This window comes from Microcebus murinus, chromosome 14, assembly GCF_040939455.1.
Source record: "Microcebus murinus isolate Inina chromosome 14, M.murinus_Inina_mat1.0, whole genome shotgun sequence".
Classification (NCBI taxonomy): domain Eukaryota; kingdom Metazoa; phylum Chordata; class Mammalia; order Primates; family Cheirogaleidae; genus Microcebus; species Microcebus murinus.
The window spans coordinates 44313417-44340715 of NC_134117.1; the positions used below are offsets into that span (position 1 = coordinate 44313417).

The following is a 27299-nucleotide window of genomic DNA, read 5'->3' on the forward strand; positions in this document are numbered from 1 at the left end:
TCTGTACTAGGTTTCCATCAGTGCCAATTGCTCACAGGGTTGCTCAAAAACCCCAAACGTATAGGTAGAGGAATAGAACAGGGAGGAACTAAGAGTAGAGATTGAGTAGTTTTAGTAATCCAGTAACAGAACTATATAGAAGCCAACATGTCAAAAAGTTAAAATAAAGATGATGGGGGAAAGATCTTTATGGCTCATAGCTTGATTAGTACCACTGTTTTATTAGTGATGTTAGAATTGTACAGTAAAACTCAAAATTCAATTAGTTTATACATTCAATATAGAATATTCCAATTAACCAACAATAAATGCCAATTTTAATAACAAAGGCAAGTTTTTGGGGAAGAGGTACTACCATAAAGTTGGTTTTGCATAATGGACAATTGTGTTCTATAAAGAATCCATAAGTTGGTCTCTTCTGTGTTAGCAAATGCCTATTCAATAACACATTTTTCTGGATTATTTATATCAAGGTCATTTTACTTCCTTAAAAAAAATACTAAAACATGCAGCGATTCACTTAGTCCCCAAGGACTGAGACCTTATAGGAACTGGATGCATTTCTAATTTGGTAGCAAGCTTCTTAGCCATGCTAGCTATCTGACTGTCGTGGAAGGGTGGGTCACATTGGCACCATTCTGAAGTACCTTTCCTTTTGCTGACACCATGGAGGGTAAGTGTCATGCAGAACCCTAAAGAATCAGTCCTCGATGAGTAGAATGACAGGGTTGTCTGCAGCTTTAGGTATAGCTGATAAGCATCTAAAGCGTCCAAACTCTTCATCTCATACAACTCTATTGCAACACCCTTAAGTTACAAGCATTCCTCATTCTTCCTTTCCAACACCAGGTTCAGCTGCAGAAAGCCCTGGTAATCAAACTACTATATTCTCTGGCACATGCTCCTTTGGGGGGCGGGGGGCAGGGGGAAGTCAGGGGTATAAAGCAGGTATCTAGCCTACAGAAGGCAATGCAAAGAAGGGAAAACCATGAGGCAGCAGCACTAAGTAATGGGAAGATGATGCAGATATAGATTATACATATATGCATATATATATATACCTCTGTTGTTCTATTCACCACCATCTAGGTTAACACATTTGGAAGCAAAGAGGAGGAAAAAATGAACGGTTAGTTCGCTATTTGGTGATATGGATTGCAGAAAGCTCAAGACAGCTAAGTAATGAGGATGGAAGCTCAGATAGAAGCACAAAAGGCACAGAAAGAAAGCTAGACTGAATGGCAGGCTGCACAATGGCCCAGTCCAGATGCCACTCGTCCGCCACAGAGATTTTCAAGTACTACAAAACGATGGGAATTTGGGGCTGCAGCTCTCCCACCTCTGGCTCGCTTCCCCAGCTGACCTACACTCTGTGCCTTCCCTGTCATCTTAGCAGCTAGAGGTTTATCTAGCATTTTGCGATTTTTCACCCGGATGTTTGAGCGGAAGTGTTAAATACATTCTGAAACCCAGATTCAGAGGAAGGAAAAGATCTGGTGCGTACAAATCGATTTCTTCTGAGGTGGCCTCCCTTTTAGCAGGCGCAGGGCAGCATCCCCATTCGCCCCTGGCTTCTCAGGTGAAGGGAGGGTATATGCCTTCCTTGGCTGGCTTGGACTCACGTTTTTACTCTTTGCAATGAAGGTTAAGTGTTTGGCGTGGTAAGCTTGCCAAGAGGGAGACCAGGCGTTCTTAAAGGCGTGTGCCTGGCACAGAGAGCTGCGTGCTGAGCCTGTGTCCAAGGTGCCTCACCTTTGATTCCACGTCCGCGTTGTTGTCATTCTGCAGCAGCAGGGCGGCGGCCTTCGTGTCGTCTTTTCGGGCAGCGATATGAAGGGCTGGGAGACGCACTTTTCCTTTGGTGTCATTCTCTAGCAGGAGTGAAACGACCTGGTCGTGGCCTTGCTGCAAAGCTACTGCTAACGGTGTGAAGCCATCCTGCAAATAAACGGAGGGAATCAAGGTTGGCCCCAATGGATAGATTCTTTTTCCATTAAATTAACAAATAAGACCAAGTGACCAAGTATCAATTTTTGTTTTGGGTTATCAAAGCTAACGACATATTCAGGTGGACATATATGTGAAAAGACATTTTCAAAATATGTATATAACCAAGGCAAAAAAAAAAAAAACAGTAAGAAATTTGTAATAAGTTTATGGGTAATGCTTTTTCAATATACATTAATTGGGAAAAGTTTGAAACTATACAAAAGGACTACGTAGAAAATAAAAAGACGCCAAAATTTCAACACACATAAAATAATCTCAGGTTAAATCCAGGCAAGAATTTCAAAGGAGCTCATTTAAATAAGATGTACAAATTTCGACTGATATGGTAAAGCTAGGGTATATGCCTGTCAGGTTCATTACTATACTGGGTTGCCTATCATATACTAATATTTGGTGCTAAATCAGCATATGTGAATTAATGAACTATAGCCATTCCTGGTCTATATGAAAGACTCTTGGCTTCTCTGACCAATGAGGGAAAGATGACACAGGGCTCATGCAAAGCGTCACTTTATTTATTTATTCTGGTTATTTTTTTCTTTTAAAATTGTATTGTAAATTAACAAATTCTAGTTGTAAATATTTACAGGGTACAAAGTGATGTTATGATTTATGAACACAATGTGGGATGATTAAATCAAGCTAGTTGACACATCCATCACTTCAAATACTTATTTTTTGTGGTGAGTACATTAGAAGTTGATTCTCTCAGCAGTTTTGAAATGTATTATACACTATCACTAACTGTATTCACCGTATGGTGCAACAACTCTCAAAAGACCCCCCATTCCTCCTAAGACTTTGTACCTCTTGGTCAACATCTGCCCATCAACCTCACCCTGCAGCCTATGGCAACCACCATGCTACCCGCTGTTTCTAGGAGTTTGATTAAAAATATGACTTTAGAATAAATTCAGACATAAGTGTGCACAGGTACATTTTGAGTTATCCTGGGACTTAATAAAGAGGACACAGCTACAGATTTCACTGTGGTTAATTAATTTGAGATGATTTTGTGTTGCTGACTGTAGCATGAATAGCAAAAGGTAGAAAATCCTAAGACTGGCTCCCAAATTGTAATTCTTTAATGCTTTCATTATTATACATTCAAAAAGGACATTTAAAAATTATTTTTACTAGAGAACTGACAAGTGAGTTACATATTATTTTATTTCAGTCATGGTATTTTATTTCTGCAGTCCCAGTGGTACAAATAGAGGACTGCTCCAATAGAAGGGCATTTGCCAGACACACAGGTGTACATATGCACGTAGGTACATATTGACACCTTCCTCAAACATCCCTTTCATCATTCTTTCTCTTGCTGGAAAATAGGTAAGGGCTCCTATAATTTATTTGACAGGATTCAAATCAGCACACTTATAGTCAAGGATGTGTGGAATATTGACCCGAAGCACCTAAGGGACAATGCTGTGTGGTCTCTTCCCATATAAATCCTTTCTGCCAGTTCTCCTTACTAATTATGAATGTGCGGACTAATTCCTACCCATGCTATTTCCCCCATCCTGAAATGCCCTCCTCCTCTCTCTATGGATACGAATCCTATCTACCTTCTATGCTTCAAAATCTGACTTAAATGCCATCTGCTTCTTTCAACTTTACTACCCAAGGCAACAGAAAAAGAATAATGTCACCAAAGTAACCAGAAAGACAGTCTCTGAAGACTTAAGTATGATAACAAACAGGCAAAGGCTGGATACAACCAAAATGCCACCTAAATGATACCACAGGTTTACACTTAAAGACAAAGTTTAGACTATACTGTTATAAGAAAAGTAGTCTACATAACGGGGTAAACATATGATCTCATTTTCATAAAAATAAATATGTATGCATATTGTGACCCTGTGCAAACAATCTAGATGAATAAAACATTATCTCCAGGGAAAATTGACAGAGAACTTTTTCTTTTTGCTTCTTATTGTACTTTCTCATTTATACAATTTATTACTTCTGCAAAAAAAGACAAACGCATTGCTTAAAGGAGCGAGTGGTAAAAGGAAAATTGCACCTTAACAGTTAGTTTTGCATCTCACTTTAAAAACCTGAACAAAACCTAATGGGTAAAAATGACAGCCCACTTTTGTTCCGAATCAAAACAAAATGACCACATTTCTGCTGATGTGAATTTTTAAATTCACAGGACCTACACATAAAGGAAACTACTTTGCGCCAGAAAATAAACTGCAACTGAGTCGATTAGCACTGACGAGAATATGTGTTTCTTTCATAAGCCAATTAAAGACACAAAGCTACCAGCTCTAAGGTGTTAATAGCTAAAATTAGCGGTTCCAGACTTTGTTTCAAAACCAAGTTTAAATGGTTTGGTTTGCTTTGTGCAGTTGTCTTGAGAGAAAAATAAGAGCAGAAAGGAAATGTGATGGAAGCTACTTGAAAAAAGGGTCCATGCCCCAGTGGCTCAAGGAAATACTTTCACTGCCTTGTAGAATGTCTGACACATGATAGGTGCTTAATAATTACTTGTAGAATAAATGAGCAAATTTACCTCATGCTTCAGTATCTTAATTAGCAAAAGGAAGCCAATATATGGAAAAGATGTGTAGTACATTGTAATAGAAAAACGAGTTTTGCAAACCACAATCATGCCAAAGACTTGCTGCCTATATACAAGAGATGAACAGTGTGCCAGGCTTCCTGAAAAGAATACATTTGAAAGAATCTGGCAAGATCACATCAGTTAGTAAACTAAAATTTTTATTAAAAACTATTTAAAGAATCCTTTGTTTACTCCCTACTCTCTGTTCTGTAAATACAGACTTCTGTATAAATGACAGCAACATTGCTAATGAGAGAGCAATACTGTAGTTAGAATGTCATATGAATAAACTCTTATTTCTTGAACATTTATTGTTTTTTCCACTTAAACTACAGAAATGAGAACATAAAATTAACACAAAGGTGTGAAAACTTTTTTATATATGTCCTTTGGCAACAGACAATTAATGATTTGAAGATCTCACATTCTATTTTTCTTTGAGTTAGTTATAGTACTTTCTGGACTTTGAAAAGTTAAAAAAAAAAGTACTAGACCACTCTGAGTTATTCATGATTCATTTACAAGGTAATTCTAACCTACTAGCAAACTGGGGTTATGTTTGCTTCTAAAGGAGAGATACTTAGTGATCTTTACATCACAGTGTAAAGAGTACTTACTACTTGACTTTCACAGACAAAGAAAGCTGTAGAATCACTTTCATTAGGATATTTATATTACTTGATTATTCCCATCCGAAACAGAAAGAAACAGAAATGGATTTTCTCTTAACTAACAATTCACCCCTATCCCCATTCTCCCAGCACCCCAGGGCACAGCCTGAGTATGAGGCACTGTGCTCAGACTGGCTACCCCTGAGCATGAAGAGAATCATGGCTCTACATCTAATAAAAATTTATTCTTTTTCTTATTAGAGATGGGGTCTCGCTATGTTGTCCAGGCTGGAGTGCGGTGGCTATTCACAGGCGTGATCATTAATGTCCTACAACCTCCAACTCCTGGGCTCAGGTGATCATCCTGCCTTAGCCTCCTGAGTAGCTGGCACTACAGGTGCAAGCCACCATACCTGGCTAAGTGTTTGTTCTTTTAATGTCATTAGTTATTTTTAAACTAGCTTTAAGAATATTATTATAAAAATAGTACATTCTCATGACAGAAATCCCCAATAGTACTGATGGGCATAAAGTGAAAAGTAAGGGTCCCTCCTAATTTTCAGAGCAAATCATTAATAACAATATACTATGGACATTTTCCTATATCAGTACATAGAATCTCGTCTCATTTTCACCAGTGCTGAATAGTATGCTATTGTATACCAGCATTTACTAAATAGGTTCTTATTGGTGCCTATTTAGATTCTTTTCAGTTTTTAAAAATTGCTATTATGCTGACAAACATTCTTATATACTATTTTTGAAGCCTAATGCAAATAAACTTCTAAAACATATTTTTTATATATCTAATATTTCCATAATATAAATTCTTAGAAGTGGAATTTCTAAGTAAAAAGGCATATAAATGTTCATTTTTGATAGTTACTGCCAAATGTTCTGCAAAAATGTGGCAACCAATTGTCAATTTCACCAATATTGTAGGAAAGTTCCGGTTTCCTCTTCCCAGCAAATATTTGTAACATTGTTTTTAATCTAAAAATTAGGTCTCATCTTTTATCTGACTAATAAATTCATATTTCTTTGACTATGCATGAGAGTGAGAATATTTTCATATATTTATGATCATCTGTATTTGTTTTTGTGTGAGCTGTCTCTTCATTTATCTAGTGGCTTTCCCAGAAGGCATAATCTCAAAAGCTGGGTGAGGTTAAATGGGAAGACTCTATTGCCATCTCTCCTGTGCCAGACAGGAAACACATCAGTATGCAAGTAAGAGTAGTGGTTTTAGACAGGGATAATCTTGCATCTGCTCTAATTCACTGTTGTGTTAAAAACAAAGTACGCCTAAATATTGGTCCTTTATTATTAAGTATAGATTTCTAGTTACATACTTAAGTGATCATAACCTTCCATCCAAATTAGTTTAATAAACTACATTACCCAAGATAGTATCAATGACTTAGATTTCTATTTTTAAATAATAATTCTACTCAAGATGGCAAATCTTCTTTTCAAATACCACTTCTATTTAATACTTAAAAATGTATAGTCGTTTTGTTTAGAAGTATATATTAGATCTAATTAGTTAACTTTAAAAATACACAAATTCAATCAGTATAATTAGGCTAACTTAAATTTGGAATAAACAAATTTAAAACTAATGTTTACTGAAAAAATATTTCAAAACATAGGTTGCCTTTGAGGTAAAATTATAAGGGACAAAAAAGTATTCTCAAGCAAACATGTTAAATATTATAAATAATAGCTCAATTATAGGGTAGAACCAGGCATTTGGGAGCAGAAAGGGGATCCATGCAATGAAAAATTATTACAGATTAAAAATAGAATTTCCAATGTATTTCACAAAAACTTATGAACCCACACATTAATATACAACTGCAACTGAAATATTAGCGGTACCAATATTCAACTCCATGATCTCAAAACACCCTATAAATATGTGAAGTTACATACCGAAAAAACCAAAGTGTCTTACCTCTGTGGCTAGGCTCTGGCTTGCACCATTGTCAAGAAGAAACTTGACAACTTCCAGGTGGTTTTCCTGGGCTGCCATATACAATGGTGTGAAACCATTCTGCAAAATAAGAAATAAATGTTTGTCTGCAGCTTCCTAGAACCGATCTATTTTTCCATGGTACTGATGGTATATGCTCTAAAAAATGCTCACATATAATAACTTTAATAATGCTTTTACATATTCATATTGATTAGAAAACCTAAACACCATAGTTCAAGCAAAATTTATAATTTAAGTATAATTTATAATTACACTTCATAATTTGAGTGTAGATCATAGTTAACAGTTCAGAGTTAATAGTCTATGTATAATTCAAAGCAATTTATATACTTTGGATAAATAATTACATTCACTTAGTCATCAGCCACTTATTGAGAGCCTGCCATGAGTAAAGATTTTACTAGATGCTATAAGGATATGAAGAAAAACATATTTGGTCATTGTAGCTCCCAAGTGTCAATTATCTATTTTAAATAATTATGTGATATTTTCACATAAAAGTAAGCATCTGAAGTAGTTCCAACTTGGAAGGGAATTTATATTAATAATCAAATAGCTTCAAACTTACCGTGGGTGCTGTCACTTAGAGCAAAGAAAAGAACACCAATTTGCAAAATAGTAAGACTCAATCCAATTCGTGGCCTCTTTTGTGTAGGTTTCCTTCCCTTACATTTTTTGCAAAAGCATAGCATTTTTATATCCAGAATATATATACATATATTCATACATACACATATATACACACATTTAGTATGTTTGTGTGTATATGCTTATCTGAAATGTATTTACACTGCCAAAGAACTTGGATCCAAGCAAATTAATGTGCACATTACATTTTAAGTTTCTTATTAAAAATGTCACATATGTGTGTTTGTTCTCTAGAAAAATGTATTTCACACCTATGAAATACTGTAATATTTAAAAATTATATTGTAAGATATAAGCATCAAAACATTTCTCAGGCTATAATACATTCTCTTTGAATACATTTCTTTTTTTCAGATAGGGTGGTACTTTGTTGGCTGGGTTAGAGTGCAGTTGGCATCATCATAGCTCACTGCAACTTCAAACTTCTGGGCTCAACTGATGCTCCTGCCTCAGCCCCCCAGGTTGCTGGAACTACAGACACATGTTACCATGCCCAACTAATTTTTCTATTTTTTGTAGAGATGGGGGTGGTTGCTCAAGCTGGTCTTGAACTCCAGGCCTCAGCGATCCTCCCATCTAGGCTTCCCAAAGTGCCAGGATTATAGGCATGAGCCAGCATGCCTGCCTATGAATACATTTTTCAGATTGCAGTTTCTATTTAACTGAATGTTCTGGAATTTTATTGTACATATCATATAATTTCAAAGAATAAAAGTAAATATATTCCACATGAAAATGTTACCTATTATTCAAATTGTGTGATTCAAAAGGTTTAGATCCATTATTATAATTATCAACTACTATATGAATACCTTACTTATCCATAAGTTCAGCCTCTGGTGACCTCACTTTTTTGGTTTATAGCTGAGAATTAGAAAGTCAGTTAAAATAAGATCCCTGAGCAGATAAAATTGATGCCCTATAACCAATCCACCACAGCTATGCGCTTATATGAAAGTTCCTTTATTCTACTTACTCTATTTTGTACACAATTGAAACAGGTTAGGTTATCTGGTTGCCAAGCTCAAGATTAGAAGCACAAAATTAGAGGCAGTGGAATGTGACAGCCCATTCAAGCCGCTTCCTTTTGTCTACCTGGTAATACCTCTGGAGCCCAATGTTACTCTGTTCTATTGAGAGTTTATATCAACATTTAAATATGAAGCATGGAATAATTGCAACACATTGTGGTGTGTGTGTGTGTGTGTGTGTGTGTGTGTATGCATCTGAGTGTCTTTCATCTTTGTCACTCTTCCCTGAACTATGAGGGAAACTGGAAAGGTAGTTTAGGATTACCCTCATCTTTTCACTATTTTCTCATTTTCTTAGTTGACCAAAATGAAAGATTATTAAATCCCTGGTTGATTTAAATATCCTTTAAGCAACAAAACAAAAATAACAATAAAAAAAGAAAGAAAGAAAAGAAAAAAGAAAAGAAAGGTGAAAACCAGTGTGGAGTTTTCTTACAGCTAAATGAACTACTGAGTACATTTCCTCATGAATTATAGTGTCTGAAAACCAAAATTTCCAGAGGGCAGATTCGGATTTTAGGAGTAAAGTTTTTAAGGAAAAATTCCAAAATGGATGTTGTTCTCTCAGACATAAATATCAACTAGATAAGTTATGCCAGCTGGTTGTCAACTTCAGGTAGAGGCCTGCCGTGGTCCAAGACTGCCTAAGAAACATTGGTCTACCCACACATCTGGCTTCTAGCCCAGTGAATGTCCGTTGTTCTCAAAGTTGTCTCGAAGAACCAGGCATTTCAGGATCCATGAAGAAAGCCCAAAGTCAGGCACTGATTTTTAAGGTGATGCTTTCTTTTATAGACCTGGAGTTTCTAGAGATTTATTCTTAAGAAGCATACCTTTTATTTATTTTTAATTTTGAGGAAGGGTCTTGCTCTATTGCCTTGGAATAGAGTGCAGTGCATCATCGTAGCTCATTGCAACCTCACTCGGCTGGGCTCAAGTGATCCTCCTGCCTCAGGCTCCCAAGTAGATGGAACTACAGGTGCATGCTACTGTGCCTGGCTAATTTTTCTATTTTTTGTAGAGATGGGATCTCATTCTTGGTAGGCTGGTCTTGAACTCGTAAGCTCAAGTGATCCTCCCTCCTCGGCTTCCCAAAGTGCTAGGATTGCAGGCCTGAGCCACTGCTGGCCAGAAGCACAACTTTTAAATCCTTCCACATGCTGCCCTTTTTTACAATGGCAGAAACTGAAAGGCGCAGAATTTGAATGACTTAGAAATATTGTGTAGACAAGAGTTACAGCAAGACACAGCCCTATGATTAATTGTTTTCAACATGGTTTTTTCTTCTTTTTCTTTCTTCTTCTTCTTTTTTTTTAAAGAGATTGGGTCTTGCTCTATCACTCAGGCTGGAGTACAATGGCATCATAATAGCTCACTGATACCTAGAAGTCACGGGCTCAAGCAATCCTCCCACCTCAACTTCCCAAGTAGCTGGGACTACAGGCATGTGCTGCCATGCTTGGCTAATTTTTTTATTTTTTGTAGAGATAAGGGTCTCGCTACATTGCTCAGGCTGGTCTCGAACTCCTGGCCTCCCAAAGTGCTGGGATTAAAAGCATGAGCCACTGTGCCCAGCCTGCCCTTCTTTCTGAGTGCTTGCCATCCTATGGTTATTACCAGAAAACTAGTCATTTTCTGAATGGTCATATTTTTGTTCATTTTTTGATTTTTAAAATATTTATTTACTGATATTGCTTACTAATTCACATATCATAAAACTCACCCTTTAAAAATGTATAATTCAGTGGTTTTTAGTATATTCATAAAATCAGGCAAACATCCCCACTATCTATTTCTAGAACATTTTCATCATCCCCAAAAGAAACCCCACATTTGTTAGCAGTCACTCGCCATTTGCCCTTAGCAACCACTTATCTACTTTCTGTCTCTATGGTTTTGCCTACTCTGGATACCCCATATAAACAGAATCATGCAATATTGACCCTGAATGGTATTATGTTGTTTCTGTTGCCCGTACTGATAAAATTTTTTTGGTGAGGTCTTCATGATGGAAATTCCAATTTTATAGTGGTCATTTGGGGTGCGTGGGTGTTTATTTTATTTTGCTTTAGTTTTGGTCAACCAGAACCCATATCTATTTCCCTTTCATTGGACAATGTCACCCCCATTTTGTTTTGGAGAATTACCGCTTCCCCATTATATCAGTAGGACTTGTCTTGGTTGGACTGTGAGACAAATCAGCCTGCCCTTGGTTGATTACAGGGTAGACACGTGCGGGAGATCTTCCATTTGCTCTTGCAGGTCTACCCTCTATCCTCAACTCTGTTCTCTGCACGATTCCCTCTCCCCAGCCCTGATTGACCTGTAGGAACCAAATCCAAGGGCAATCTTGCTCTCTGGCTTCTGGCTAGCTAGGTTCTCCCACTCCCTACCCCAACCATCTGCTTTCCAAAGCTTTCTGAAAGCTTCTTTAGCCTTCTAGTCTTTGTGCTCCTCATCTAACTCTAATACATTCCCTTTTGTGCTCACATTTCTGCTCCTATAATCAAATAACACAAATTAAGCAAATTTTTATCTATCAAGAAATGATCAACAAGGCATGAAAACACATACATAGTATTTAGTTATGATTATAGGGAGAAAATCAGAAATATTCTTTGGAAAGAGTGAAATAGAAATATTACCATCACTCCCTAGCTCAAAGAGGTTGAGGCACCAGAAATGTAATGTGTTGTCATGGGACAACCTACAGCTGTAATGATTTTCTGTGAAAAGGCACCTGAATTGGGAGAATGGTCAGATTTCAAAAAGAATATTTTTCTTCTCTTAAGAGAAAAAAAATATACCATTATTTTCATATTAATTTCCTAACTTAGAAAATCTCCAAAATAAAGCTGCCTAAAAAGGAATATATGGATGCCCAATTTACATTTTCTTTTCTGTAGCAACAACAGATTAAATTCTCAAAAGGCAGAGCAGCTTAAGACGGAGCGAGTGTGCTATTTGAAGTCTGATTTTATCCAGCATCTTCAGTACCTTCTGCTCTGAATGTTTAGAGTGGTGCTATTATAAGCATGCAAATCCGCAGACTTATAATTTTGTATATAGTACTGAGGCATGCTGCCTAATACCCACCAAAATAAAATAATAAATCGTCCTGCGATTTCATTTAAATAAGTGCTTACATATTTCCTCCATGAAATTTTCCTATTCATTCTAGTTTCTTACGGCCAACCTCTGTATATCATAAAGCACTATTCTTCCATGGTGAAAGATTTGCATTGATTCATATATGATGCTAATTTTTGTGAAAGTCAGTTAGATTAGAGGTATGATATAACGTCACAGATCAAAGAGGCTCTATCTGAACCATACCCACCTGTCTGATTTTGTCAGTATCTGACTTTTTCTACCATAAGGAATATCAGGGTATATGGGAAGATCAAGGAGGTACTGGTTTACCTAAAGGCTCTTGCCTTTGTTAGCACCACTACGAAAATCTGTTCATTTAGAATACTCTGATAGTTAAATACTATCTGGGACAGACTTTGATTCTTTATAAACAGAGTTGGTGCTTTATTTTATAGAATAAAGACAAAGAAGGAGAGTAGAGTGAGGGATGCCATTTGACTCAGCAGCTTGAGGTTTTTCAATAGCAAATCTTGTTAATCACAGGTGCTGTATTTGGTACAAAGCATTAAGGACTTAATAGTAGAATTCTTTATAATCACAATTTGTCATCCAATTTCTTTCTCAGGGAAGGACTAAATGACTACTGGAATATTGAATAATATAAAAAAGGGCTGGGTGCAATGGCTCACACCTGTAATCCTAGCACTTTGGGATGCTAAGACAGGAGGACTGCTTGAGGCCAGGAGCTCGAGACTAGCCTGAGCACGAGCGAGAACCCTGTCACTATTAAAAAAAAAAAAAGTAGGCCGGCGCGGTGGCTCAAGCCTGTAATCCTAGCTCTCCGGGAGGCCGAGGCGGGTGGATTGCTCGAGGTCAGGAGTTCGAGACCAGCTTGAGCAAGAGCGAGACCCCGTCTCTACTATAAATAGAAAGAAATTAATTGGCCAACTAATATAGAAAAAAAAAAAAATTAGCCGGGCATGGTGGCACATGCCTGTAGTCCCAGCTACTCGGGAGGCTGAGGCAGCAGGATTGCTTGAGCCCAGGAGTTTGAGGTTGCTGTGAGCTAGACTGATGCCACGGCACTCACTCTAGCCTGGGCAACAAAGTGAGACTCTGTCTCAAAAAAAAAAAAAAAAAAAAAAAAGTTAACTAACTTGTTAAGACCTAAGATCAAGGCAGTGGGAAAAATTAGTTTATATAAAATCTACAAATTCCTAGTTTGTAGAGCCTCAATTTACAAGATCAGAACTTGCCTTGCTCAATGTCGTTTTTAAGATAAGGAGAATTTTTATATTCAAGGAGAGTAAGGGGCTGTCTTTACACTATTTCTCGTTGACTATTAACCATTGCCTATAGGTTAAAATTTCACTGAGCTAGAGATGCTGTCTTTCTGGAATATTAATATTCCTGTGATGTTTTATATGCTGCTGCCCAAATGGAGTTTAATCTTATTTCAAGGCATCAATGCTTATTGTTTTTTGTAAAAGTTCCTATTGCAGAGCTGCTGCCAGGAATTATCATGGAAACTCGATGCTGTTGCACCGTCATGTCATTATTTATTCTATCCACAGAACAATGCCGTTCAGAAAGCACATGAAGGCAGGTGTCCAGACGAAGGGTCAAATGCTTTGCTGTGTAATGTGCGGTGGGAATTCCAAGCACAACTGCAAGTACGAGGGAATTTCACAGCCTAAGTTCTTCTCCCTCACTGCCTCATAAGTGTGGAATGTGTATAAATCGACATTAAAATTGGTTAGGATTTTATTTCGACTGCAGCTTCTCCCAAATATTACAGAGCAGGTCTTAAAACTATGGCTGCTCTAAGCATTAGTCAAGAACGTGTGTGATGTGAAGCACTTTCCCTGCTTCACAAAATCCTGTGTCTTTGGCAAAACTTGCAGTTTTGTTCCGTAATCAATTTGTTTAATATCCAGCATCCTGGGGGAGACACTGAAGAATCAGTGTAGATGTCAGCATTCAACTGGAAGAAATGTTTTGAGTGGGAACCAGTTTTAAAAGTGGTCATGTCCTTAGTGGATATTTTTGTGTTGTGATGATGTTTGCTTTCCTGTATAACTTGTGTCTGTGGGGACTCAAATAGTGAATACTGGAATAATGAGGACCTATGTATTTCAATCAATAAAGTGAAGTTAATTCTTTTAGACTCAAAGTCTATCATATGATAATCTAATGATGTTCTTCTTAGAACTTTAAGCAAGACTGTGTGGGATTCAGAGGAGGACCGATAGTCATTAAAAAGAAATCTGGAAATTCTAAAACTTGAGGATTTTTAAAGTTTTTTCTGCCTTTTTTTTTTTTACAAATCTGTTTCAGAGAGCAACAAAGATACTTTAGTTACTAGCAAAGAGGAATTAAGCAGTTTCTTTCCTTTTTGAACTAGACCACTGATACATTCTGAAATTCTAAGAGCATTTTCTTAGTTATCCCTATTTCCTTTGTAGGTTAAATACTGAGTCTGGACCTGAGCTAGCATCATAAAATAGTGTGAGACTGTATTACAGGTATACGCTTAACATCTGCGTCTATGACTATCAGTCATGGAGTTTCATAAATGGACCACTTTTAAAAACCTCTACCTTTCACACATGCCTTGCAAATGAGGATACAGATGAACTTAAGTAACCTGCAACACTGTTACTATTTGAGTGTAGCTCTTAAATTTGGTATTCTTAGAGAATATGTGAACCAAGCAAGCACCTGACCCAAAGAACATTATTTGATAATCATAACAAAGTTTCTTTGCAATAGAGTTGAAAGTTTACCTGAGATTGTGCATTGACGTTGGCTCCATTTGTAACTAAGACCTTTACCACCTCCGCTTGCCCAGCCAAAGATGCTATGTGCAACGCTGTGTTTCCTTTCTGTGAAATGAAAAACAGGATACATCCATCAACTTACCCATCTTTTGAATCCTTCAATGTTCATAAGTTAGTTCCCCAAAGAAAACAAAGTTGACAAGTATCTCATGAGAGTCGTACCCCGATTCTTACTGAGGACTGAATCTGCATGGGATTTGGTAAGTATTGTAAAACTATTAAATACGTGATACTGACCTTTGTAGCTGCATCCACATTGGCTTCTCTCTGTAGTAGTTCAGAAACAACTTCCACATGGCCTTCTTTGGAAGCAAGATGGAGCGCATTCAACCCATTCTGATGAAAAGTGAAGGGAACGTTTTACTTAGCACATTGAAAATAGAGCCATAAATAGCCTACCAAGAACTCCTGAGATGACATCCCACTGAAGATCACTTGCACACATGCAGTGCAGGAATCTGAATTAGGAATAAAAGTATTTGAAAACTAGGTAGGTTGTTCTACTATCATTATGTACTAAATTTCAGGAATTAATTATTAAGGAAATCTGCCTAGGTTTCTAACATTCCTCTAAAAGAATAATTTGATCATGTCAAGCTGGTGAAATTTAGCAGAAAAAACTCACAAAAATGAGAAATGCTTGGCAATATTTAATGAAAGCTTTAAGAAGTTTAAAGTCTGGATTTTTATAATTTTAACTAGAAAATTAAATAACGACAACCACAACCAACCTGATTGCAAATGTTGATGTCAACTCCATTTTTTATGTAGTCAAGGGCCTTTTCTAGGTGTCCTGCTCGGGCTGCTCTTAAGTAACTTGCATTGGCATCAGACTAAAAGAAAAAAGAAAAACATTTTGATGAAAAATGCAGCTAATATGTATGTTTGTAATTTACCAGCTTAAGGTCCAAACTAAAATGAAAGTAATTGGATTATCTTATTTCTAAAATGAAAAGACAAATAAAAATTCTCTGTAAAGATACAAGGAAAAGGAAACATTTTCATAACTCATTCTGAATTGAGAGAGAAAATTTCCTATAATGTATAGATACCTTAAATAAACATACTATTTCCAGAGAGTAAAGAGAAATCCTATAACTTCTTGGTAATTACATTGTGAAGACCCCACTATTTTCTTATAACAGAAATTTAAGATCCATTCCATTTTTCTATAGCTGATTTTTATAGCCAATGTTTCAATTAACAGCTTCAAAAATACATTTTACATTGTTATTATAATTTGATGGGAATTTGTAGACTATGATGTTCTGTTGGATTCTTCTACAGCCTAGCCATGTGTTGGAACGTGGATTGTATATGGAAAGCATTTATAAATGCCTATACAGATTGTGAACATACCAAAATCCACACATTTCCAAGCTAGCTAAAGCCACAGCCCAGTGAAAACTCTACTAGGAACAGCAGTCAGAGCAAAGAAATAAACAGGTAAAAAATTTAAAAACAACAAAACAATACATGTAATTCATTCATTGAAAGCTTGCAGTTCTGAACTTTAACATCTGTAAGTGCTCAGTTGAAACCAACTACTATTGAAATCTTTAATATAGAAAGAAGACGGTGAGAGAAAAGATACTGCAAAATTGAGCCTGCCAAAATTTGTAAAAGAGTCTTGCTCAATGCAGTACAACACAAAAGCAGGTTTTCCCGAGAAAGAGCAGCCCGAAACATCTCGTCACTGGTTATGTTAATAAATGCAATCACGCAGGGTATGGCCTAAAAGAGGAAAAGTGTCTTCTTTCAGCCATATGGTGAATACCTCCTTCAAAGACCCTGTTCAAATGCCACCTCATCTGTGAAGCCTGCCCTGACCTCCCAGGCAGAGTTTAATTGCTCAGTGCTCCCAAAGCATGAATTTCAATGCGCTCTCTTGGTATTTATCACACAGCATGGTAGTTTTGGTATACCTGTCCCTCTTCCACCCCAAATTGTAAACTCCTTAAGAACAAGTAGAGGCAGATTAAGGAGCAGGCAATTGGAAAGCAGCCAACATGCCAATCTTTGAGGCAAGAACACTAATTCATCCATGGAAGTGTAACTGAGATGAAGGAAATTCCATCCCTTAGAAAAATCTTTGGTTCTGGTATGAGTTAATACACTATGAGTTGACTTGCTCAAGACCTCAGGGGAAGGTCTGTAGCCTCCACGGTTTACCCCACTCTTTCAAGCCGCAAGCCTCTCTCTGACTGACTATTGCTTCCTGTAATTTGATTTGAATTGTTATTATCTCTTGTCATATTTTATTTTAGTAATATCTATGGGTACTCCTAGGCACCTGACTCAATGGCTTCACTTATGGTCTCTGGTATTCATCTTCATATCATAGCAGATTCTCAACTGAAATTGCTGCTGCTGCTGGTTGTTGTTGTTAACAGAGCCTGATTTTGACAAAGGACAAATCAAGATTTCCAGGAATTTAAAGGAAAAATAAAATGCAGTCTTTAAAGAGATTTCCTACTTTGAGGTTAGTTTTTTGTTTATGAGTTCAGTTAGAACTAAATTAGCTACGCAAGGATGGCTCATTGTACCGTAAAATATCATCTTTTTTGTGCCTGCTTGATGACTTATCAGTGAATTTGCCCAGAAGGGCTCTGATGCTGTTCTGGGAACAAATGACATCAGTCTGCCTGGATATTTCAACTGCCAGAGATAACAACTGTGAGTGAAGCATCCCAAACTCTGACTCTGCGTACATAAAAACAGCAGCTAAAGCAGTTAAATAGCTCAAGGAGAAAAGGCTTTGAAATGATTCCAGATCTCAAAAGATTTACTAATTCTATACACTGTCCATTTTCCTCTTAAGTTTCCTCAGAATTTTCCCATTCAAACCATTAAAATAAAAAGCAACCAGTATAAAACAAAACTTCTAATTCAGTGGTTCTCTTGAGACTAACAAAGGTTATCAATGAATTCTCTTCCTTCAACAATTGAACATATATGCACACACACACATACACACCCCATATCTATGTATGCATACACATCACTTCACTTGGCTCAGGACTGCTAAGCCTGCTCATGGATTTGTATTTAAGAACTCCTGCTCTAATGATAAAGAATTCTCTGGTGGAAACCTTCATTATATCTATTTCACCCAATGACCCTGGTATCAATTAATTCCCTGCGGCAGCTAATGTATCGCCTCAGAACTTTAAGAGGTACAAGAAGGGACAACTATTCATCCTCAATTTTTCCAGCCCTCTGTTACATACCAACATGCTGACCACACAAAATCATCACCACAACCCTCTTTACACCTCGAAGAAAAAGGGGAAAAGAGGGAGGAAAAGATAGACAAAAGGTAAGAAGAGGGGAATGAAGAATGCCCTGAAGAAAATGTACAACTTAGGAAGTGAAATTACAAGGCCCACAGAAAAAAAAACCAAGAAGTTCTTCCTTTTATACTCAACCCACCTGCACTCAATGTAGCCACATCTTCCTTCCTCAAATATCTGTTGAATGTCAATTATGTGATAGTCATAGTGTCACTACGTGGTGGTGAACAAAATAGATATGGTACAAATGATGACTCACTTGCCTTCATCTCATTGCTCTTTTTTTGCCCCCAAATCACCTCAAATAATTGGTAGGGTAAATACTGGATTTTTCACTATTTTCCCCCCAATTCTGCTTATGTACTATGTAAGCAATACGTAGTACTTTTTTTTTTTTTTTTTTTTGAGACAGAGTCTCACTTTGTTGCCCAGGCTAGAGTGAGTGCTGTGGCATCAGCCTAGCTCACAGCAACCTCAAACTCCTGGGCTCAAGTAATCCTGCTGCCTCAGCCTCCCAAGTGGCTGGGACTACAGGCATGCACCACCATGCCCGGCTAATTTTTTCTATATATATTAGTTGGCCAATTAATTTCTTTCTATTTTGTAGTAGAGACGGGGTCTCGCTCTTGCTCAGGCTGGTTTCGAACTCCTGACCTCGAGCAATCCGCCCACCTTGGCCTCCCAGAGAGCTAGGATTACAGGCGTGAGCCACCGCGCCCGGCCAATACATAGTACTTTAATAGTACATATTAAAAAGTACTTAAGGCCAGGCGCTGTGGCTCACGCCTGTAATCCTAGCTCTTGGGAGGCCGAGGCGGGCGGATTGCTCAAGGTCAGGAGTTCAAAACCAGCCTGAGCAAGAGCGAGACCCCGTCTCTACTATAAATAGAAAGAAATTAATTGGCCAACTGATATGTATATAAAAAATTAGCCGGGCATGGTGGCGCATGCCTGTAGTCCCAGCTACTCGGGAGGCTGAGGCAGAAGGATCACTCAAGCCCAGGAGTTTGAGGTTGCTGTGAGCTAGGCTGACGCCACGGCACTCACTCTAGCCTGGACAACAAAGTGAGACTCTGTCTCAAAAAAAAAAAAAAAAAAAAAAAAAAAAAAAAAAATACTTAGATGTGGCTGCTTATTTCCTTAACATAAAAGAAAAACCACAATATTTTGTATTAAGCTCCATACAAGTATACTGCATCTCTTAGCTGTCATTTCATCAAATAACTAGGAGTTACTCTTAACAAAGGCTGTAGCCTGTTTTTTCATCTTGAGCATTGTATCAAAACGATGCTTCTGTTGATGCTGGACCTAAAGGTGCATCTAAAACTGGCTCTTGACAAGTTACTATGGAAGGAAACTAGGTCCAAAGAGAAGTTGGACTCTGCCACATGGAAAGTCACAGAGTCTGTCATTGCCTAAGGAGTTCATTGGCACAGAAATGAATATAAACAGGTTGGTCAGCATTTTTTTTTCCTCTGGGTGACCAGAATCTGAAGAACTTGGAAAATGAAAATTTCTTTTGTCATTATTTAATGTCTTATATACTGGCCATTTTACTAGAAAGAAATGTGAACCGTGTGTGTTTTTCAAGGAAATAGCTTCAGGGAAGGAGTCGATGTTATTATAAATTAATCTAATAACTCAGCATTTTCACCTGCAGTAGAATATTGATATTACTCAGCAGAAAGCAGTGGTTGGAAAGAATGAACATTTCCTGAAAGCCAACTTTAATAACAACTCATAATTGATACCTCTGACTCTATGCTAGACACTGTTGTATTAATAAATGTTTATATTAACTTAATTGTATTAGTCACTTAATATAATATATATTAATTATATAAGTCCTTCTATTAATTTACTTAAGCCTTACAATAGTTCTATAAAGTAGTGTAGTGAGTTGAACGACCTCCCCTTAAAACTCATGTCCATTTGGAACCTCAGAACATGACTTTATTTAGAAGTAGGATCTTAGCAGATATAATTAGTTAAGATGAGGTCATATTGGATTAGAATGAGCCTGGAATCCCATGACTTGTGTCCTTAAAAGAAGAGAAGACACACAGACACATAAGAGAGAAGGTGGCCAGGGGAAGACAAAGGCAGAGAGACTGGAGTCATGCTACCACATGACAAGACTGCCAGGAACCACCAGAAGCTGAAAGCAGCAAGGAAGAATTCTCCCCTAGAGTCTCTGGAGGAAGTATGATTCTGTTGATACCTTGATTTGGGACTTCTGGACTCTAGAACTGTGGGAGAATAAATTTCTGTTATTTTAAGCCACTCAGTTTGTGGTGGTTTATTATGGCAGCCCTTGCAAACTAACATAAGTAGATACGATAATTAGCTCCATTTTATAGATGAGGAAACTGAGCTACAGAAAGGATGTGTGACTCCCCCAGGGACACACAGCCTGTGAATGGCAGGGATGCAAACCTAGACAGCCTATCTCTGGAGCCTGGGCTGTTAATCACTGCTCTAATAAAGGGCTTAGTAAGTTTTTGGTCTATTCTATAAGCTTAGTAACTCTTAGTTTATTCATTCATTCATTTTCCATCCATCAGTCCATCCGTTTGTCCATCCATGCATCTTTCCACCCATTCAATCACTGAATTAACCATGTTAGATACTTTCAGATAAATCCTCTATGAATCAGAACTCCTTGAGTTCATTATAAGGCTCAAGATCAGGGTATCAGTGGAGCACCTGAAAAAAATGCAGATTGGAGACACAGTGACTATCTAACACAGCTCTGTTCCTTTGCTTCTAAGCCTCAGAGTGTGTGTGTGTGGGAATTATTCATAATTCCCTGAGCTTATTCATACTTGACTTGCCAATTCTCTACTATTTCTCCTTTGTCTCATCTTCCCAACTATCTGGGAACCAGTTGAAGAGGCAGGTGATCCTTCCTGTAAGCTTCAAATTCCTGTTCTCTACTGGTGTCTTGCCCTCTATCAATATACTCAGATGTCTCTTAAAGATAAAAACAAAACAAAATCCCCAAATAAAAAAGATTTCCTTTCACTCTTCTACCCAGCACCCCCTTGCAAATGATGATCTCCTCTATTGCTCACTGTAGTAGACTGGTTAGGAACAAGAGCACTGGAGTCCCACAGCCTGCATCTGTATCTCAGCTGCTGTAGCAATGTTACCTTTGGCAAGTTTCTTAAGACCCAGGTACCTGAGCTTTCTCAGTTGTCAAATGGGGATGCAACTATCTGCTCTTAGGATAAAATTAGGTAATTCATTTAAATTGATTAGCAATGTGAGTGCATAGCAAACACTCCATAAATAGGTATTTTATTTTTAAGTTCTCCTTTAAATATCAAACATTTTGAAAGATTAGTTTAGGTTGACTTTATACCCTTAATACTAAATCATATTTGCAGTCCTGTTGATATGGTTTCTCCCACCACTCAATACAGCTCCTCTACAAAATCACCAATGACCTTCTAGTCATCAAATTCCACGACTTTTAAATCTTTTCTCTTGTAATGTTGAAACTCTTGACAGTACTGATCACCTTCTCTTTCTTGAAACTCTTCTCTTAAAGCTTCTCTCATCTTTTTGTTCACTCCCTTCTGTTTCTCACCGCTTCAACTCATCACCAAAAAAATAGGACTTTTCCATTTTCAGAACTTACATTTCTCTCCTTCCTGCATACTTTTTCCAGGCAACCTGATCACTTCCCTGGCTTCCACCATTCTCTCTAAGCCCAATTCCACATCCACATCGGGCTCACCCTCATCCCAAAACATTTCTACTTCCAGGTCCCACAACTCAACAACAGCAACAACAAAAGATTACTGAGACATAAAGTATCTGCCACTGCAATGAGGTGCTAATAACAGAGATGTGGATGATAGATTTTCTTATTCCTATTAGAAAAAATTCTAAGATTATCTTAGCCACCCGGGCATGCAACCTTGGTGTGAATCTCTGATTACTTGTTTTTCTTCACCTTATCTCAAACCCCCTTCCAGAAAGTTATGTGTATGCATCCGATACCATATTCTATCTCCATTTTCCTTTAAAAAAGTATTTATCATGATGCATATTATATATACAAAAGAGTACATAAAATATATATGAACGGTTTAAAGAAAAATCATAAAACAAACACCCACATACTTATCAGTCTGCCCAAGAATGAAAGTTACAAGTAGCTTTGAAGACTTCCAATGAGCCTTGTTGGCATCCTCTGTTCGTTAATCCTTCGCATGCCTTTCTTTGTAGTTTTGATATCTATGTATACTTCCCTAAGGTAAATATTATGTAGTTGACTTAGTCTTTTAGTACTTTTAGGCTCTTAGTACTCAGTATAACTATAATCATATATTATGTATCCTTCTGTGACATGCTTCATTTGTCTGATGTGTTTCTTACAGGCATCCAGGTTGACATGTGACTATGTAGCCAAATTTATCATTGCTACTGTAGGAGATTCCATTATGTGATTATAGTACAACCTATTTATCCACTGTAGAGTTGATGGATGTTTGTGTTGTTTTCAGTTTGGGTTTACTATGAAAGATGCTGCCAGTATATTCTGGTACCAGTCTGGGTACATACAGGAAAGAATTTTTTAAGGTATATACCTAGGATCATAAATGCTGGGTCACTGGCTATATACTTATTCAACTTTACTAGTTAATTGTATTTTAAAGTAAATGTATCAATTTTCATTTCTATGGTTTGTGACTGTTGATTATAAGCTCATATTTCTTAGAAACTAATCTTTGGTAATTCTTTAACGTCTGGGCTAATGTTGCCATATTCCAAAGAGGAATTTGAGATTGCTTCTGCTAGTTGTCTAGAGGCACTATCAACTCAAGATTACTTTAAAAATAAATGTTTGGCTTGAGGGATTTTTTTTTTGTTGTTTTTGTTTTAAAGACTACACAGATAAATTTAGACCTCCAACTGGTATAGATATGAGGGATTCCTTGTGGTTACAAATTCTCAGGAGATATTTTTTTCTTCCTTCCATCTGGTGACAAATGGAGATAAGCAAGTTTTTGCTGAATGTTCCATATGGTGGGTTTATTTCCTGTCCACCCTCATTTTGGGAGCTACGCCCTTTGGGGCCCAGCTTAACGTGGAGTCTCTTATTAGACTGTTCACCTTGGGCAATCCTAGGCTTTGTTTTCTGTACTCTGTACCCAAACAACCAAGTAAAACTGGTTCTTGCTTTCACAACATTTTTTGATCTCTGCAGATCTCTTAAAGTGCTGGTTCAGAGATGCACTTCAAAAGACTTATTTTTATCATTTTCCTAACATCTTAGCTTTCCCTAGAGCTGAAAATATGCTTACTCTCCTTTTTCTCATTCACCCTGCTACTTAGCCAGGATAGGCCCTTGCTATATGATGCCTGGATCATTTTTAAAACCTCCAGGAGGTTGCAGTTGTCACCAGGTGAATCTGCTGGAAGCACTGAGCAACGTTCAGGTGTTTACAAGGAGCCACTGAGGGTTTTAAGGCAAAGACAATAGCTGCAAATTTAATGATTGCCTCCTGTATGTCAGGGACCTCACTTAGCATTTTACATGTATTATTATTATGCACTGTTCATTATTATACATGTGTTATCATTTATTTCTTAAATATTCAACCAAGACAGAAATCTTCATTACAGAGGCATAAAACTAAATTTCATAATAGTTAAATGGCTTGCTCAAGGTCACACAGTTATTAATAATAAGTCAGCAGCAAGGACGGAAACCTAGAACTGCTTGATAACAAGCCCAGGCTCTTTCCTCAACCCAAGTCGTATTCAAATTGAGTTCTGGGGAACGACCAGAGTTTAGAAATACTGAGATTGAGGATAAGGCTCAGTAAGAGGAGTTGCATGTGCCTATCTTCAGTTTCCTCCCCAGCTAGATCTACTCTTATCCGTTCTGTATATTGCCGTTTGGTGGCATATTTCATTTGTAGAAATGATTCTGCTTTTAAACCATAGTATTCAATCCATTTCTATGGCACAGCTTCTGAGGCCCTTTAAAACTTGCCCCAAACATCTAAGGAAAAGCACAGTCTTACAAAAAAGAAAAGGAAAAAGAAAAAAAAAAAACTTGCCCCAAACACGTATTTCCAACCTGAAACAAAACATGAACGAATACTAATTATGTTGAAGGCAATCTAGGCAGCTTGTTATTCCTTGACTGGCCCCATAATTTCTTGGCATTGTGACTTCACCCAGGATGCTCCCTTCTGCTAGTAATGCTCACAACCCCCCTTTATACCCACCCAGAGACTCAACTAATACATCCTGGGTGCAGCTCAAAGGTCAATTCATATTCGCTACTTTCCCTTGTAAACACTAGACATGACCCCTTCTCTCTCTGGACCCCTGCAGCGCTTGGTCTGTTCTGCTCAGATGTCAGCTGTCCCTTAAGGACAGACTATAATCTCTTCCTGGGTGGTCCTTATCCTCCACCTTGAGGATGCAGTTCTTCCTTTCAATGATCTTATAATCTAGCTGTGCAGGCTGGAGCCAGAATTCACAGGAGAGGAATCTGCAGAAGTTGATAAAGCAGCTCTTTGTGAGGAGCTGGATGGAGCTGGGCAAACACCTGGTAGGAGGAGGCAGGATTTCTACAGGGGCCTTGGGTAGTGGTGAGAAAAAGAAAAAGTAGGTAGAGATGTAGAGATTAAGAAATGGAAATGTTTGAGGAATGCTGAATGGGCAATCTTTAACTGAGCAGAGAATTCCCCTGGGGATAAGGGGTGGGAACAGAAAGGGAGAGGTTCAGGGAAGGTTGGGAATGCCAGAGAAATCTGACTCCACTTCACCATAAGGATACCAAGAGGCACTGAAGGATTTTGAGGAGTGGAAAGACATCATTAAAGCTACATATCAGCTCAATTAACTGACAGCAGATTAGAGTGTGGGAAAATACAGACACAAGATCTGCTGCTCTGTGTTGTCAGCCCTCCATGGCTCAAGGATCTCCTGGGGAGAATTAAAACGCAGGTGCCCAAGTGTGCGCATGCGTGCACATGCTCACACACGCATGCGCACACTCTGGCCACACCCCCAGAGATTCAGATTCAATTGGTCTGAGAAGGGACACTTTGGTCAACACAGTGCAGCCGATTATAATGTGCAACCAGGGGAGAGAGCCGCTGGACTAGGTTATTGTCAAAATATGGAGAAAGACTTCTAAATATTAACATCTCAACACCAGATTTTAAATTGTTAGATTTTCACATTTACTTTCCCCAGCTCTTTCTCTTGTTCTTCAATGCCGTGCCTTTTTGTTGTGGTGGTTGTTGTTAGAGATGGGGTCTCCCTATACTGCTCAGGTTGGCCTCAAACTCCCGGGCTCAAGCTATCCTCCTTCCTTAGCCTCCCGAGTAGCTGGGACTACAGGCACCACTGTGCCTGGCTTATGCCCCTCCTTTTTAAAACAAACCTTTATAGCCAGAAACTAAAGATGTGAAACTTGGCTTGACAGCAACTGGGTAGTAATTTTTGGTGGATAAAGTAACACAAATTTGAAAATTATTCTCAATCAGGACAGGGACTTACAGAGTATGGAGGCCTGGTTATCAAAACCTTCAGATCCTCCATGGTATTGATGCTGATTTCTTTTTCTTTTTCTTTTTTTGGAGACAGGGTCTTGCTCTGTCACCAGGCTAGGGTGCAGCGTCATAATATAGCTCACAGCAACCTCAAACTCCTGGGCTCAAGCCATCCTCCTGCCTCAGCCTCCTGAGTAGCTGGGACTATAGGTGCACACCATCACACCTGGCTAATTTTTCTATTTTTTTTGTAGAGATCAGGTCTTGCTCTTGTTTAGGATATTCTCGAACTTCTGACCTCAAGCAATCCTCCCAACTTGGCCTCCCAGAGTGCTAGGATTACAGGCATGAGCCACCGTGCCTGGCCAGTATTGCTTCCTAACTAGTGATTTCAGATGCCAATTACAGTTTTGAAGTATTAATATAAATGGAGCTACCTGGCAGAACTCAAAATCCAAGACTGGTATTTATTTAAAATAACTTCCAACAAAAATAAGTTAAATCACTTGAAAGTCACATTCTTCTGTGTTTATGGATTTCGACTAGGACATGGAGCTGTGGCCCTGCCCAAACACATGGGAGGGGATAGATTTTTTTTTCCCACTAGACTAGAGCTGAATCACTACTTATCCACTGGGACACGCCCATCCAGACAGTGCCCACTCACAGTTGCCAGATATCTCAGAGCAAGATATTGTGTGCTGATATTTTATAGATATCTTTCGCAGTGATCTAATTTCCCACCAATTTCAAAAGAATGCAACCAATTGCACAACCGAAAACAACTGTGACATTCATGCTACAATCTGCTGCCTGTCAATAAAAACCCTGGATCTTTAGGAGATTGATAGTTCTCTTCCCTCCCCCTAAAGAGGTCAATAGGTCTATGTTAGCAAATACATTCTTTTTAGGTATGTTTTTGGGGTGTGGGGTGCACAGATCTTAAATAAAGGGGAACTTTGTGTGTGTGTTTTGCATGACACGTGCTTGAAAAAGTTAAATCCTTTTAGTTAGGGAAGATCTCAGACTATTAGGATTTTATTCTTTTTGCTTAATTGCTACCCAATTATTTAAAATAAACCAGCATTTTTCCATCCATAGATCAGCCAGAAGAGTAGTAAAGGGGATGGTGACTTGACCGATAAGAAAAATGCTTCTAAAGGGTATCTGTGTTTATAATCACCATTATCAAAACCAACTAAAGTAAAAGGGGCTGCCTCCGCAGATTCTCTCTGATTGCTACAAGGCTGCCTTTGTCTGCAAGGATTTTGCTTGGAAGTAACCTCAGTTCATCCCTGAAAATGAGGTCACTATCCCCTAACACATGTTAGGCATGGTTAGCATCTTTACACTGGGACCTGTGCCAGGAAGGGCCCTGCTGTTGCACATTTCAAACCTGCTGGGGTGTCCGTGCACAGTGGCCTCTCTCATGCTCAAAGGCAAAACAACATTCCCATCTTTATCTTTAAATAGAGGGGAGTGGGAACCAGTTAAAAAAAAATACAGTGCTGGCAGGCTTTTGTTTTTGTAAAGGCAGTGTTTTTAAGAGATTTACCTAGCCATATGCTGATAAAACTCACTCTCATCCAGCCTGTCTCCTACGATCTGGTCGACATCAAAAGGAGGATTGAGAATCCAAGCCCTGTGGGATGTTTTTTTCTCACCCAGAA

The 27299-nt window shown here is 38.1% G+C and overlaps 1 protein-coding gene across 12 annotated transcripts in view; it reads right to left on the reverse strand.

Annotated features, from left to right (window-relative positions):
* The window catches only part of ANK3 (ankyrin 3), a 325335-nt gene that overhangs the window by 202063 nt on the left and 95973 nt on the right, over positions 1-27299 (reverse strand). For 7 of the 12 annotated variants that reach the window (XM_076010011.1, XM_076010010.1, XM_076010009.1 and 4 more), the window contains exons 2-7: positions 15542-15643; positions 15048-15146; positions 14757-14855; positions 7157-7255; positions 1753-1938; positions 1062-1085 (exon numbers count right to left, since the gene is read on the reverse strand). In XM_076010011.1, the coding sequence (XP_075866126.1) occupies positions 1062-1085; positions 1753-1938; positions 7157-7255; positions 14757-14855; positions 15048-15146; positions 15542-15643 (609 nt within the window). The remainder of the gene's footprint in view (positions 1-1061; positions 1086-1752; positions 1939-7156; positions 7256-14756; positions 14856-15047; positions 15147-15541; positions 15644-27299) is intronic. The other 5 variants (XM_076010014.1, XM_076010013.1, XM_012762792.3 and 2 more) reach the window with 1 other exon arrangement.